At 52.4% G+C, this 15,335-nt stretch overlaps 1 protein-coding gene across 6 annotated transcripts in view; it reads left to right on the top strand.

Annotated features, from left to right (window-relative positions):
* The window catches only part of Rrm2b (ribonucleotide reductase regulatory TP53 inducible subunit M2B), a 25,203-nt gene extending 9,868 nt beyond the window's left edge, over positions 1-15,335 (top strand). For all 6 annotated transcript variants that reach the window (XM_063257701.1, XM_023561639.2, XM_003480145.5 and 3 more), the window contains 7 exons: positions 1,831-1,947; positions 3,148-3,281; positions 4,384-4,478; positions 5,944-6,077; positions 8,948-9,052; positions 10,332-10,445; positions 12,786-15,335. In XM_063257701.1, coding sequence (XP_063113771.1) covers positions 1,831-1,947; positions 3,148-3,281; positions 4,384-4,478; positions 5,944-6,077; positions 8,948-9,052; positions 10,332-10,445; positions 12,786-12,938 — 852 coding nt within the window. In that variant the 3' untranslated portion in view covers positions 12,939-15,335. The remainder of the gene's footprint in view (positions 1-1,830; positions 1,948-3,147; positions 3,282-4,383; positions 4,479-5,943; positions 6,078-8,947; positions 9,053-10,331; positions 10,446-12,785) is intronic.

The following is a 15,335-nucleotide window of genomic DNA, read 5'->3' as shown; positions in this document are numbered from 1 at the left end:
CCAGTGCCACAGAACCCTGCCTGCTGGTGGGGCAGGGCCTGGGGCGAGGAGAGGGAGGACCCTGAATCCAGCCCCTCCCCACCGAACTGCTGTGCCCTGTGCAGGGGGACCCCTGCCCCCAGGACAGCACCCAGGCTGGTGCATCTAACCACCGGGTTACAGCCGTCAACTTGGCCAGATCCTAGAGTGCTTTGCTGCTGCCTCCAGGGACTAGTTCTGATAAGCATCTCCGGAGATAGCATCGGGGAAGCCCTACCTGCAGACCCTTTGGAACCGGCTGGGTGCCTGCCCGTGGTGGCTTTGGGGAGAGTAGATCAGTAAAGTGGCAGTCGCGCTAGGTTGAAGGCGCAGAGCTCTGTGGCTTGTGAGAAACAGAGCTGGCTCAGATACCCTGGCGGCGGCGGTGGCTGCAGCACTGCGTGGTTTATTTACCCTTGTGGAGCAGTGTGGGTTCTCTTCCTCCTCTGTCCCTCTCTTCCTTTGCTTCAGTGGCAATAGCTAATTTAATTGTATGTGCCAAGTCTGTGCTGGCCAGCCTCTCCGTTAGCCAGGCAGTCGGATTCTTTGTTTTTATTTTTGTCTTTTGAGACAGGGTCTCTCTAGCAGTTGAGGCTGGCCTTGAGCTCACTTGGTAGCCCAGGCTAGTCTCGAACTTGCAGTGATCCTCCTGCCTCAGCCTCCAAGTGCTGAGATTACAGGCATGAGCCACCACGCCTGGCTAGGCAGTCAGACTCTTTCAGGGTTCAATTTCCTTTCATACAAGCGTTACTGGGTGTGTTAAGGTCTGCAGCGTGGTGTGCAGTATTCACGTACAGTCAAGCACGGTGGCACATGCCTGTAACCCCAGCTGCCTGGGAGGTTGAGGCAGGAAGATCACAAATTCAAGGCCAGTTGGGGCAGCTTAGTGATTACCCTGCCTCAAACTAAAATGGAAAGAATAGTTCCACAGGGCTGGGGATTTAGCTCAGCGGCATAAGCGCCTGCCTTGCAAGTAGGCGGTCCTGAGTTCGATCCCTGGTACGATAAAAAGGAAAAAGAAAAAAAAAAAAAAAAAAAGAATAGTTGCACAGCTTGGTGGTACGGTGCTCGCAGAGTTGTGGCTTGCTGTCGTGCACGGCCCTATGCATCTTAGGTGGGCTCTCCAGAGGTGGCTGGTCCGGGTGTGGTGCCGGGGCTGACTGAAGGCAGTGCTGGCATTCAGGGCTGATGGGAAGGCAGGGCAGGTGCAGGCGGCAGGCGGGGTTATTTGCTTGCCTTCTGCTTGCCCTGCTCTGCCGTGAACTGAGGCAGGGGATCCCACCCTTCCCTGGAGCGGGCCAGACAGCAAGAGAGAGAGCAGGTGCACACCAGTGGGGTGTTTCCGTGCGTAAAATGTAAGTGTCCCGTCACATGCGACGAGCGTAACGAGTGAGTATGCCTGCCCCTCACAGCGGTAACCATTTCCTCTCCTGTGCTCAGCGTAGCTGTGTTCTCAGCTAACAAGCGCCCCACACACAATGCACTGTTTTTATATAATGTTTTGTTCCATTTTGCCTCTTTTCTACATGTTGAGGTTTTGGGGGGTAGGTTGTCTGGAGACAGGTTCTCACTATGGCTCAGGCTGGCCTCCAGCCTTCTTGTCTGGACAACCTTGACTTGGGATCCCCCCACCTCAGCCTCAGAGGGTTGAGTGCTGGGATTATGGGCATCCCTGTGCCACTAGCTGGCTGTTTGCTGTTTTTGTGATGTTAATATTTTTTTCCTGATGGAATATCGCTCCTTAACTTCTGGGTGTTTAGTTTTCCAGACACCGGCTCTTGGTTAATGTTTTGAAAAATCTCTTTGTCCCAGGTTGACCTGTCAAAGGACCTGCCCCACTGGAACAAGCTCAAACCAGAGGAGAAGTATTTTATTTCCCACATCTTAGCCTTTTTCGCAGCCAGTGATGGAATTGTAAATGAAAACTTGGTAAGATTTTTGTTATGTTGTACTGGTGTTCCATTCAGCAGCTTATTTATAATAATGTCGGTAAGCTCATTGGCCTAAGCCCGAGAAAAGAAGCCTAAATAATAGACAGAGTGAAGCAGCTCCTTCTGGAAAAGGTTTTTCTGCTGAAGCACCAGAGGAAAGGATAGATTTATGTCTTTGGACAAACAAAATATCGTACACTCAGGAGTGGATTGTATCAGTCAAACCAACATGTGACCTTTACACTTCTCACTGTGTGTGTGTATTTGGAGGCAGGCTCTCACGGTGTACCGCAAGTTGGCCTTGAACTTGTGGCAGTCCTCCTGCCTCAGCCTCCTTCCGAAGTGCAGGGCTTACAGGTGTGCATCCCCATGCCCACCTTTAGGGATTTTTTTATTCTCTGACAGTAAACCTAATAGAAACATGCCCCTTCGTAACCATCCTCAGCTCTGTATAGAGTGCTGGGTTCCGGCTTCCCCTGTAAAACCTGCGTTGAGCCAGGGTTGTAGCTCAGCAGCAGTGCAGTTGAGGCCCTGGGCTTGGTCTCCAGTGCCTGTAACCAATCACTGTGCAGGACTGGGACAGGAGGACCTGACATTAGAGCTTAGTTGGGGCAACTTACCGACTCAGTTCCTGCTGCAAAATTTAAAATTTTTGCAAAGGGCTGGAGATGTCGCTCTGTGTGAAAGCCCAGTGCCACTTAAGTACCAACTCGTGTTCTGGTTGTTCAGGAGGCGAACTTCTGATTAGAGGGAATAAAGATACGAGCTCCGGCATGGAGTAGGAGAAGATTTTCGTAGGTCTGTCTGCTGTCAGAAAGACTCTACGCAGCAGAGTCAGTTTTGGTGGATGTCTAAGATCTGAAGAGGCGGGAGACTCTCTGTGAGTTCAGAGCCAGCCTGGGCTCATAGTGAGACCCTTTCTCAAAAAAGTAAAAAATAAAATTTGGGCTATTTTTTTTTTTAATCGGTACCGGGGATCAAACTCGACTGCCTGCTTGCAAGGCAGGTGCTTATGCCGCTGAGCTAAATCCCCAGCCCCCAAAAATAAAATTTATTTGGCTTTTCGGGCAGCGTCTCCACGGACAGATAATTCACTCAGCAGACGCACTGGGGCTGGACAGCGCTGCCTGAGCCCTGCTTCTGCCGGCCCCCCGGGAGCTGGGAGAGCTGCGCACAGATGGTGTCCCTCTTTCCCCAGGTGGAGCGCTTCAGCCAGGAGGTGCAGGTCCCTGAGGCCCGCTGCTTCTACGGCTTCCAGATCCTCATCGAGAACGTCCACTCCGAGATGTACAGCCTGCTCATCGACACCTATATCAGAGAGCCCGAGCAGAGGTACCGATCCGGCCACACAGCCTCGGCCCGCTAGTCCCCAAACCATAAGTTCAGGAAAGGCGACCCAGACGTAGACGTTTGAGTGTTAGCTTTCTGTTGCTTGGGTGCACTGGGGAGCTGAGCATGGTGGTGCACAACCTCTCATCCCTGTAGCTCTGGAGGCTGAGGCAGGAGGATTGCAAGTTCACGGCCAAGCTGGGCCACTTAGTGAGACCCTGCCTAGGCCTGGGGAGTAGAGAGAGCCTGGGTTCAGTTCCCACCCCATCTCCCAAATAGTAATTGCTGGATGAAAGAAAACTTGCATAAACCAGTTAACCTGTAGCTACTGTGCAGTACATGAAAACCTGTTTATTAACACATTGCTTAAAACTTGAGTATCTGCCTTTAGTTGATTATGGGTCAAGTCCTGTATCCAGACCATTAATCTGAGTTGCTGTTTGCTTGTTTTTGAGATAGTGTCTCCATGCAGTTCAAGCTGACTTTGAACTCACTGTGTAACCCAGACTGGCTTCGGACTTGTGTCTATCCTCCTGCCTCATCCAAGTGCTGGGATTACAGGCGTATGCCACAACATCCAGCACAATTATGGTCTTTGATTAAACTATTAAAATGTTTTCCATTAAAAAAAGCAAATGACTTGAACAACTATTTGTAAAAGGACAGTATGTAAACATTAACTAGTGATTTCTTACTGTTTTTTTTTCTCTGAACGTACGTATTATTTCTAGCAATTTTCTGTTTTGTTTAGTCTTTCTTTAAATAAAATTAAAAAAAAAAAAAAGAAAAGAAAAGCAAATGAGGGCTGGGGATGTAGCTCAGTGGCGTAAGTGCCTGCCTGGCAAGTATGAGGTTGTGAGTTTGATTGCCCGTGCCACCAAAAAAAAAAAAAAAGAAAAGCAAATGAGCTGGGAAGGTGATGCAGGCCTGTAATCCAGGACCTGGAGGCTGAGGTGGAAGGATCACCACAAATTTGAGGCCAGCCTGGGCTACAGTGAGTTCAGGAACCAGCTGAACTATATGGTAAGACTCTGTCTCAAACAAACTGAGGAGAAAAAAACAAAACAAGTGAGTGGCTTTTTCATGAATTCTTGTGTCTTTACAGGGATTTTTTATTTAATGCAATTGAAACAATGCCGTTTGTTAAGAAAAAAGCGGACTGGGCCCTGCGGTGGATAGCGGACAGGAAGTCCACTTTCGGTTTGTCTCCTGCTTTCTGCCTCCTGGGATTTGCCTCGGGCTCGGAAGCTATTTTCTGTGGGGTCACTGTTTGGAAAAGGTTGCCATAGTTCTCTCCTTGGTCCTCTCCTAGAATCCTTTTAAGCTCTGATTAGAGACCAGTGGCAAGAAGGCTGCTTGCTGCCCTGCATTCGGAGGAGTATCTTGCTGTTACGAGACCCGGTCTCACTGGGTAGTCCAGGCGGGCTCGTGCTCCCCGCCTCCTGGGCGCGGGGTTCTGGTCTGTGTTGTGTGTTCTGTTTCGAGTTTGGAAGGTTAAGATGTCAGTGTAGGGGCTGGGGATTTAGCTCAGTGGCTTAAGTGCTTGCCTTGCAAGTGGGTGGTCATGAGTTCGATCCCTGGTACCGATTTAAAAAAAAAAAAAAAAGATGTCAGTGTAGCAGGTGAGTTCATGCCAGTGACAGAGCCGCTGGGAAGAGCATTGGCCTGATCTGCAGTTTGTAGTTGCTTTTAAGAATGTTTACTTTAGACCAGCCAGACCATACCTTTTTTTTTGTTTTTTTAATTTTATTTTGAAAGTAGTAAAAATGCAACAGCACAAGAAGACAGAACAAAGCCAGTCAAGACAATGCAGTGAAATTGGTGCAGGATTCACAGTAGGGTACTGGGATAGTAGTAATAGGTACTATGGTGTATCTCCTTAACTTCACAGTAGCTGTCCAGTCAATTAGGTATAGCAAAACCAAACCAAAATAGAACATTATAAAACCAATTGAGAACGCTGAATAGAGCAAAAGAAACACAACAAAACAGTGAAAACAAACTTTGCCTTCAAACAGAAGATAGAGGGAAATCCCCGTGTTTGCTATACTGCCTATGGTCATCCTCCCAAGAGACCCTGAAACATCTCTCCCCACTAGCTATGGGGGTGGGGCAGGGGACGGTGCTTGGTTTTCAGCCCGTGTGCAGTAGGCTCACAGGTAATGGTTCTCCTCCAGGCCCATGCTGCAGGCGCTTATCAAGAGGGCGGGTGAATAAGCTGCCTGAGTCCCACCATGGCCGGATCTGGGGAGTTCTGGTTCTCCTCCTGGCCCTCGCCACAGGCACTTAGCAAGAGGGCCCAGACCATGCCTCTTATCCCAGCACTGGGAGGCTGAGGCAGGAGGGTCACCTCAAGTTCGGGGCCAGCCTGGGCTACATAGAGTTCAGAGCAGCCAGACTACTACATAGCAAGACTGTCTGATAAAAAACAAAGCAAAATAAAACGAGTGTGGTAGAGGAGTGGAGTCCCTCAAAAGCAAAATAAAACGAGTGTGGTAGAGGAGTGGAGTCCCTCACATCCATCCCGTGAGCACAGAGGGCCGCCCGGGGCAGGCAGAGCTTCGTGGTCTGGGGCCAGAGTCGGAAAATTGGCAGCTGGTGTCTGCAGAGTTGCAGAGGTCGGAGGTCCTGTGCCACTCCGCAGGTGACCCGTTCTGTCTCGCAGGGGAGAGAGTGGTGGCCTTCGCGGCCGTGGAGGGCGTGTTCTTCTCGGGGTCCTTTGCGGCTATCTTCTGGCTGAAGAAGAGAGGCCTCCTGCCCGGCCTCACCTTCTCCAACGAGCTCATCAGCAGGGACGAGGTGAGCGCGGGCCGCCCTGGGCTCCGTGGGGTTGGGGTCAAGTGTGCGTCGCCTTCCTCCCGGGATGGCTGGCGAGGGTGGCATGGTGGCCTGGGACGTGGCGGCTCTCATCTGAGTGCGCAGGGCCTGACCTTGTCTGTGTGCTGGCAGTCTTTAAGTTATTTTGTACTTATTTATAATAAACCTTGATTTGTCTTTTTTCCCTGCCACCCCTCCTGGAAAGCCCTGCCCCGCTCTCTGCAAAGCTCTGTTTCCATTTTATCCTTTGCTCCTTTCCCCTTTTCCTTCCTTCCTTCCCCTCTTCGTTCCCCTTTCCTTTTGAACAGTTTCTTCTGGTTTCAACATATCTCTGGTGCAGTTTGGTTCTTGTTCACACTCAGTTTCTCACACCAGTGAGACAGTGTGGTGTTCACACGGGGGTCCTGGTTTCTTTCCCTTGAGTGTGGTCTCAGGGTCCATCCATTTGGCGGGAAGTGTGTAGGTTCACCCTCTCTGGCTGCGCAGGACTCCATGTATAAAGCTCCCCACATCTTCTTTCTCCATTCCTCGGCTGATGGGTGTTTGCACCGCTTCCAAGATTTCGCCCTCACCGGCTGTGCTGCTGCAGACCTGGTGTCTGCATCGCTGTGGGACGATGCTTTTAATTCTTTGGGGAAGATTCGAAGAAGGGGAACAGCAGGGTCACATGGGGCCTCCAGTCCCAGTCTTGGGGAATCTGCACACTGATTTCCACAGTGTCTGCACCAGTCTACACTACAAAGAATCAACAACTGAGATCTCATCTCATTAAAAAACTTTAGTACGGGAATGAGATCACCAGCAGAGCAAAAAGACGACCCATAGAGTGGGGGAAAGTTTTAACCAGTTGGTCCTCAGAACATATTAAGAACTGAAAAAAGTGAGATGCCCTAAGTTCAAAGACCTATCCAAAAGTGGTCCTTTGAGATGCAGAAGCAGAAATGGCAAATTAATATGTGAAAAAATGTTAAGCATCACTAGCCGTTTGAGAGATGCAAATTAATACAGTGCTGAGGTTCCACTTTCCCCAGAAAGAAATCAGCCAAAACAGACGCCAGACACGCGGCCGAGGCGAGGTCGAGCCTTTCCCTGCTGCAGGTCGGTGGGAGGTTGGTCGGGCATCCTCTGTACTCCGGAGCCGACCACTGCGCAGCCTGTTAGGCTCTGCTTCCCGAAGGCCCCCGGGGCTTATAGCCCCCCTTGGCCCCGTGCTCCTCCTCCCACCTCATGGCCCCAGTGAGGCTTGCGGCATCTGTGGGCAGTGTGGGGGCTGCTCCTGGCCGCCCCTGTCCAGGCCTGGCCACCCCTTCCCAGAAGCACTGAAAGGAACCCAGTGGACCTGCGTCCCACCCCAGGCGGGGCCTGGCAAGTGCCACCTCTGCAGGATGCTGGCACCCGCTGAACCTGCTCCTGCTTGTGTCCTGTGTGTCCTGGCCCTGCCCATCTGGCTCGCCACTACCTCTGGCGGCCTTGCTGAGGGCGCCTAATGGCTGCGTGCCTCGGGTTCTTCAGCGGGAGCCCTTAGCAGCCCCGCGGGAGGTGCGAAGGCAGGGTTGCCCTGCTTATTGGTGTGTTTCCAAGTGCCCTGACGGGTGGGGCTCGGTCAGTGAGTGTTTCCTGAATTTGTTAGGTGTATTTGCTGCACGAATATAACATAAAATAGGAATTTTGTTATTTAAACATTTTTCCAGTTTGTCCTCTGTTTTTCTTTTTTTTTTTGAGACAAGGTCTCGCTGTGTCACTCAGGCTGGCCTTGACTCTCTGGTTAGTCTAGGTTGGCCTTGAATTTGTGGCGATCCTGCCTCAGCCTCCCGAGTGCTGGGATGACAGGCCTGCTGCCACACCTGGCTTGCTTTTTAATTTTGTTAAGACACGACATTCTGTATTTTATGTGATCTACTTCTGTAGAGAAGTTAAATGGTCACACATTTTCTTGTCTTTTTAACATTTAGCTCCCTAAATGCAATTGGAACCTGTTTAGTTTAAGTACAGGATGTAGTGGTATAAAGTTAGAATTTTAACTTGATTTTGTTTATGTATTTTGGCTTTTGAGCCCTATTTTCAAACTTATTTTGAGCCGGTATGGTGATGCGTGCCTGTAATTCCAGCCCTTTGCTGCTGGGCAGGAAGAGCACGGGTTTGAGGTCACCAGGGCTACGTAGTGTGTTCAAAGCCAACGTACTTATGGAGTGAGACCTTTCCTAAAAAAACCAAAAAGACTTATTTTTCAGAAAGAGTCTCACAGTCTTGCCCAGACTGGCCTTGAGATTTTGAGTCTCCTTCCTTAGCCTCCAAGTAGCCTCCTGCCTCAGCCTGCAGAGTAGCTGGGATTGCAGGCGTGGACCCCCGCCCACCTCCAGCTGGTCTTATTTAATATAAATGTTCTTTTTGAAACCTCCAAGTGCGTTTCATCAGTTCTTTAAGTACTGCTCAGTATTTTTTTTTTTTTGTCTTTTTTGTTTTTTTTTGTTTTTTATCGGTACCAGGGATCGAACTCACGACTGCCTGCTTGCAAGGCAGGCGCTTATGCCGCTGAGCTAAATCCCCAGCCCCTGCTCAGTATTTTTTAAACATTCCTTAATTTGTTTGATATTTAAAAGTGAGTGAATTTCACTTTGGCCATTATGGTTTGTTTTCCTTCCCAAACTGCCTTTGGTTCCAGATGTGTGTGTAAATTAATTGTTGATGAGCCGTGTTTTGCTGGCATCAACAGTTTTGAGCCTCGAGCCACTGAGCTGGGGTTCAGTGAGGCCGGAAGGCCGCGCTGCCTCCTGGGCGCCCCCCTGGTCCCCAGCACCTGTGTCTTCAGGGCCGATGGCGAAGGCGTGACCTGGCCTTGTCCTGTGTTGCAGGGACTTCACTGCGACTTTGCCTGCCTGATGTTTCAGTACTTGGTGAATAAGCCTTCTGCAGCCAGGGTCAGGGAGATCATCGTGGACGCGGTCAGAATCGAGCAGGTAAGGAGGGACGCGTGTGGGTGGATACCCACAAGTGTCTCTCTTTCAGGTGATGGTACTGTTGTTAGAGTACTGTGTTTAATCTTTCATGTAGCTTTTTGTTGTTGTGGATTTTGAGATGGGGTCTCACTGTATTGCCCTGGCTGCCCTCAACCAGGCCCAACAGACCCACCCACCGCTGCTTCCCAAGTCTCTGGGCTGTGCCCTGTTTGTAGCTTTTGTTTTTACATTGGGGGGTTATTTTGAGATGTGGTTTCACTGTGTGGCCCAGGCTGGTCTCAAAGTCATGGTGACCCTCCTGCTTCGGCTCCCTTAGGGTTAGGACTGCAGGTGTGCACTGCCGTGCACAGCTGTATAGCAGTAGTATATTTGACTTATGAAATTGTCATTTTGCAAATCAAAACAAGTATCAGCAAGTTTGTGTAGTCAGATTGGCAGTGCTGACTCTTGATGTATTGCAATTTTTATATCATTTGTAGTTTGGTTTATAAGTCAGTCTTGGTTGTAAAGTTTTCTTTTGACTTTTTTTTTTTTTTTTTTTTTTTTTTTGCGGTACTGGGGATCGAACTCACCACCTTGCGCTTGCCAGGCAGGCGTTCACACCATTGAGCTAAATCCCCGGCCCCTATAAAGTTTTCTGTGTAGGTAAAATCTGTGACTTTTCAGTCCATTTTGACTTTTTCTGTCAGGTTTTGGGCCCTGACAGGCTGTGTTGATTATTATAGCTTCAGATTTCCAGATGATTAGCGGGGTCCCTGGTGGTTCCTCTCTTGCGCTCCCCGGCCCTGGCAGCCGCTGGGTGGGTGCTGTGGAGTTGGATGTGACAGCGGTCAGGGAGGAGTCGCTTCCCTTGGGCACAGAAAGGACCCCCAGTGCCTCGCTCGGGCTCTGCTTTATCTTGCAGGACAAGTTTGTTTTAAAATCTGCTTCACTGTGACCCTGTGGAGCCTGGCTTTCCTGCTGGAGGGAAAGGCTGTGTGTGTGTTTTCCCTGTTAATACCTGAGCGGGGTTCTGGTTGTGGCTGGAGTTTGCCTTCGTCCCAAGGCCTCACCCCAGTCCTTGTGAATCTGTCCCTCCTGTCCACGTGCTGCCACCGCGACACGGTCCTGGGGCCCTGCCTCTCCGTGTTCCGGCAGGAGGCCTGCCTCTGCCCTCCCGAGGGCTTCGTGTGGGGTCCATGTTAATTTTGCTCTCGGAGGGGTGCAGTAGTAAACGCCGCGCCCTCTGCGGCTGCCCAGCCCTGCCCGGCCTCTGCTTCACCCGCTTCTGTCCACCCAGGAGTTCCTCACTGAAGCCCTGCCCGTGGGCCTCATCGGGATGAACTGCGAGCTGATGAAGCAGTACATCGAGTTTGTGGCAGACCGGTTGCTTGTGGAGCTGGGCTTCTCCAAGGTAAGGGTGCAGTCAGAGGGTCCCTGGGACGTTGACTGAAGTCATGTGTAGTCCACAGTTCTCTACTTTTAAAATATCCACTATGGAGACTTGATTTGTATGAAAAACTTATTTTCGTAAAATCCTTTGAAACTTAAAACTTAGAAGTAAGAGGCACTGATTAATGTTAGAACTCATAAGCTCAATTAGTAATAATTACAGGTATATATTTAATAGTGTATTTTCAAATAATTGGATTTCAGATACACACGTCTACCTTCCTATAAATTCCCACGTACTTCTAATGTAACTTGGGGGGTGAGCACTTTTAAACAGGGCATATTTGTTAGAAAGACGTTAACAGCCAGTGTGGTAGCCCCTGTGAGCCCAGCGCTCGGTAAGCTGAGGCAGGAGGTCACTGTGAGTTCAAGGCCAGGTCAAGGGCCTGAGCTACGTAGACAGCGAAGCCCCATTTCAAAGACCAAACAAGCCAAACGAAATGCGAGGAAGACGTGAGCGGTCCTGGTTTGAGCCTTTTTCTGCCTGCCTGCCACAGTGCTGGCCTCAGCGCGGGGCATCAGGGAGCCTCCCGGCTGCTTGCCCTGGGCTGCGTCCCGACCCTCATTCAGCCATCTGGACTGAGTTGTCCTTTTCTGTGCTACTCTGCTCTGGGTCAGGGCCAGCCGGTTCCAAGCCGGGAGCACTTGGCAAGGGCTCAGCCACCACCTAGCGAGTGGCCAGAGGGCATCCAGGGATTTGCGACCTGGACCCTGGGCACTCCTAACCTGCAGCGAATGCCCATCGGCAGTCCCTGCAGGCTCGGAGACCTGCACCAGTCGTGGGCTCCCCTCTGCTCTGCTCCACTGTGGGGTGCAGGAGTTGCCGGATGAGGAGGCACAGGCCTGTGACCCCAGTCCGCAGGAGGCTGAAGCAGCAGGATCCCAAAAGACAGATGTAAAGAACACGGCACCCAGTTCACCCAGTTAAGGTCTTGGGGTACTCAGAGAATTGCGCAGCATCCTGTGTTAGAACATCTCTGTCGCCCAGCAGAAATTCTGTCCTGCCAGCCATCACCTGTGTCCCTGTTCCCCCTCGCCCTCCCCACCCCAAGTTAGGCCGCCTTTCCTGTCTGTCTGTCTAGCTCTGCCTGTTCTGTGTATTTTGGGTTTGAGGTTTGGAAACAAGGCTGGCCTTGAGTGCTCGGCCTGCCTGCCTCAGCCTCCCCATGGTAGGACTCTGGGTGATTGTGCTTGTGCGCACATCGGGCTGGCGTGGGGTGGCTCAGTGCCTGGCGGTGCTCGGCTCCGTGCTCCTCCTGGGGAGCTGTGTGTGAGTGCTCCCCATCCTCAGGGCCAATGAGGGCTCCATCCTGGGTAGTGGGTTTCACGCGCTGGCTGATCAGGTCACAAGCAGGCAAATGGTGTCTGCCTGGGGGCCGGGTGAGCAGTGCTGCGGCACCCATGTCCTGCGTCACTGTGCTGGGTGCGGACCAGGGTAGGGGGCAGCCTCTCGGCACCTGTGTGGGCTCCTTGCCCACTGCAGAGGGACCATGGCCTTCCCTCCTGGACAGGCGTCGTGGCCTGTGGCGTTGCAGTGTCCTGGGAGGGTGGTGGCGGTCGAGGTGACAGTCCCCAGCAGTGCGTGGGCCTCTCTCCCTGGGTCGTTGCCTTTGAGCGTCTTCCCCAAGGAACTCTGGGTGTCTACTCGGCTGCTCCCCTCTCCCGCAGCAAGCCGAGGAGTGAATCCTGGCGTCGTGAATCAGTCTGTGGGCTCCTCACGTGTGCAGTGGCCTCCGCCACACCGCGGACCATATGGACACTGCCTCTGCCACTGCCCCCAGCCCTGCTGCTTGAGTTCAGGTCCCTCCTGCTGGTGGTGACATCCAGGACTAGGGTGGCATTTGTCCTTCTGCCTGAGCAAAGTGTCTTGCAGCCAGTAGCTGATCATTCCCTTGTGACTGAGACACCTCCTCAGGGCCGAGGTGTCGCCAGCCGTTTGCCATCTGCCCATGGCACCTGGGGGCAGAGCCCCGAGAGGCACCACAGCTCTTCAGGCCTGAGCCCCTGGCTGTGGACTTCCTGTCTGGGTATTCGAGATTCTGTTTCCTGAAAGGCTCTTTGATCTGCAGCCTTCCCTAGCGTAGCAGGGCTGGCCGTGGGGCTTCTCCGGGTGGGCAGGCGACCTCAGCCCTCTGAGCTCTGACGGGGTCGCCTCAGGACTCGGGTGACGTGGCTGTGTGTGCCCGGGCTGGCGGCAGGAGACCGGGGCGGGCGGGTGGTTCAGCATCCTCTTTTTTGCCCTTCTTAGGAGATACAATTTGACTTCTTCAGAATATCTTACAACATTTCTTTTCATTCTCAGGTTTTTGAAGCGGAAAATCCCTTTGATTTTATGGAAAACATTTCTTTAGAAGGGAAAACAAATTTCTTTGAGAAGCGAGTTTCCGAGTATCAGCGTTTCGCGGTGATGGCAGAGACCACGGACAACATCTTCACTTTGGACGCAGACTTCTGAGGCTTGGCCTTTGGAAACGCGGAGCCCTCTCACTGGCAAACGACAGTCTGCTTTTCTCTGCTTAAAAAAACTTGAAAGTATTTCCCTCCAGGAGATGGATGATTGATTGAGAGGAAATCTACAATCAGGTTCCAACCAGATGGCTTGACACAGACACACGGTCCTCCGTACAAGGGTGTGTCCTCCCGCTGTGCAGCTCACCTTTCCCCCTGGCCCTGGGACATAGGGTGGCCCTGGTTGAGACCGTGTGGCGGAAGGTCAGCTAGGAGTGAGGTTCCAGCCGTCCACCTAGTGTGACCCGGCAAGCCCGCTCCTCGTCCTGTCACCTGCTTACTGCGGGGAGGTCGGCAGTGGCCCGCGTCCGCGTGGCGAGGGGCATCCAGACGAGCCCTCTGCTGGTTCCCCGCCAGCTCGGTTGGTGGCCGTGGTGTTGACAGAAGGACCCCTCGTCTCACCTGAGGCCTGGGGGAAGAGCTCAAGGAGCGGAATCTCAGCCCTCCTGCATGGCCCCGAGCAGGAGGAGGGAAGGGCAGCTCTCCTGGGTGTAGCCTGGCAGGAACTGGCTGCCTTGGCTTCGCCCATGGATGTGCTTAGAGCTGTGCAGCCCTGAGGATTTCGGTGACAGAGCTGACACACAGGGTTGTGCTGGCTCGGGGAGCTGGGCACTCGGAGAGGACAGCGGTGCTGTGGAGCCCCAGCCGCAGGGCGGGAGTGCCGCCTCCCCGGGCTCCCACAGTGCTGATTGGCACCCAGCCCCGCTCTCCCCAGAAAGCGCCCCTGTGACACCGGGATGCAGACGGCGGGGTGTCTGTGACTCCAGGATTGCCCCGCCCCCTTCACCTGGGGTGTCTGTGGATCCCCGTGTAAGCGCCCGCTCACCCTGTGGCCGCCTGGTCCACCTGGACGGGCCACTGGCCAGTGCAGAAGGAGCGGCTCACCCAAGGTGACAGCCAGTCTGGATGCCGCCCCTGCGGTGTACTGGGGCTTCTCTTGAGTCTGTCACGTGTGTTAAATTTAGGTTTTGCCCGTGTCCTTTGTTAACCCGCGTTACCACACAATGAACGCGTACGGCACTCTGAGGATGCCTCTGGCCCGTGGGCGGCGGTGTGTACAGAGGCCTTTCCCCGCTGCCGCCACCTGGAGCCCTGGCACTGCCCGCTGCATCCCCTCCATGTCCCCTCCGTGTCCCCTTGTCCTGGGGGTGACTGATGGCTTCACTCATTGCCTGCTCCCAGACGCCCCGACACGCAGGCTGCGTCCCGAGGCTCCGGGTTTTAATGCACGGCTTTTACTCAGTGATCTGTGCCTCCGTGTTGCACTTTTATTTTTCTTTTGGTCCTTTGGGTTTTAGATCTTAAAGAATCAAGAAATTGCAAAGTTTAATGTCTTACAGGTAAAGAAAACGAAGCGCCATTTGCTGCTTCCCCCTGCTCATACCGCCCGAGTCTTCAGCGCTGGCTGTTTCGGGTGTGGGACCCGGCAGCTCTGAGCAGGCGTGTGTGTTCAGAATGCTTCCTTGTGCCATGCAGAGCCATGGCCCGGTGGGCTGCCACTGCCCGCTGTCGGGGAGATGGCGCTAGCCTCTCTCCGCGTAGGGTGAGCCAGCCGTGTCTTGTGTGTGAAAGGCTTTTCAGCGGTCTCATCTTGGAATATCTAGATTGCAGTGTTTGCATTTGTGTGATCACTAAAAAATGCAGTGGTTTGCGTATTTAAAAAGCAATTTAACTCAGAGTTTTTCCTGTTCTGTTCCTACCATGAATGGTGTGAACATCTCGAGGGCCACCCCGGCTCCCTGAGTGATTCTGGGGCCAGCAGTGGCCTCTCCTGTAACCCTCTGCCCCTTGGCAGGGGTGAGCGGTGTTCCTGAGGCCTCCCAGAAAGAGTTAACCCTTTCAGTCTGGGGCCTCGTTCTCCTAGGTTTCTGACAGGGCCTGTAATGGTAGCCACTCGGAAGGCTGAGGCGAGAGGCTTGCCAGTTTGGGGTAATCTTGGGCAGTTCAGACCCTGCCTCAAAAGATAAAAGGGGCTGGTGGCGGAGCCAGGAATGAGGGTTAGCTTAACATACAGGCCCTGGGTTCGATTCTCGGTACAGGAAAATAAAAGTATGTAAAACTGGAAGGCTAGAATGATTCTTTTGTACAGTTAAGTAAATTCACAATATTCTTATATATTTAATTGTTTTACAGAATTGTTCTGATTTTTCCACGTCTGGTTGGTAAGATTGTTTAATGCCTACTGTGTATATAGAAAGCTTTATTAGATGTGGTCTACCTAAATTATTTTGCTAGAATGTGTGAGCCAGCTCCTCATGTACTGATCCTTGTTTTGCTGGGAGAGCCGTTATGAGTTACATGTTGGATGTGAGAGTTGAAATAAACGGTCCTGACAGTCACGCCA

This window comes from Cavia porcellus, unplaced genomic scaffold, assembly GCF_034190915.1.
Source record: "Cavia porcellus strain 051 isolate PalLab524CR breed Dunkin Hartley unplaced genomic scaffold, mCavPor4.1 scaffold_10, whole genome shotgun sequence".
Lineage (NCBI taxonomy): Eukaryota > Metazoa > Chordata > Mammalia > Rodentia > Caviidae > Cavia > Cavia porcellus.
Note: the sequence above shows the minus strand (reverse complement) of the source record. Positions and strands in the feature narration are given on the sequence as shown.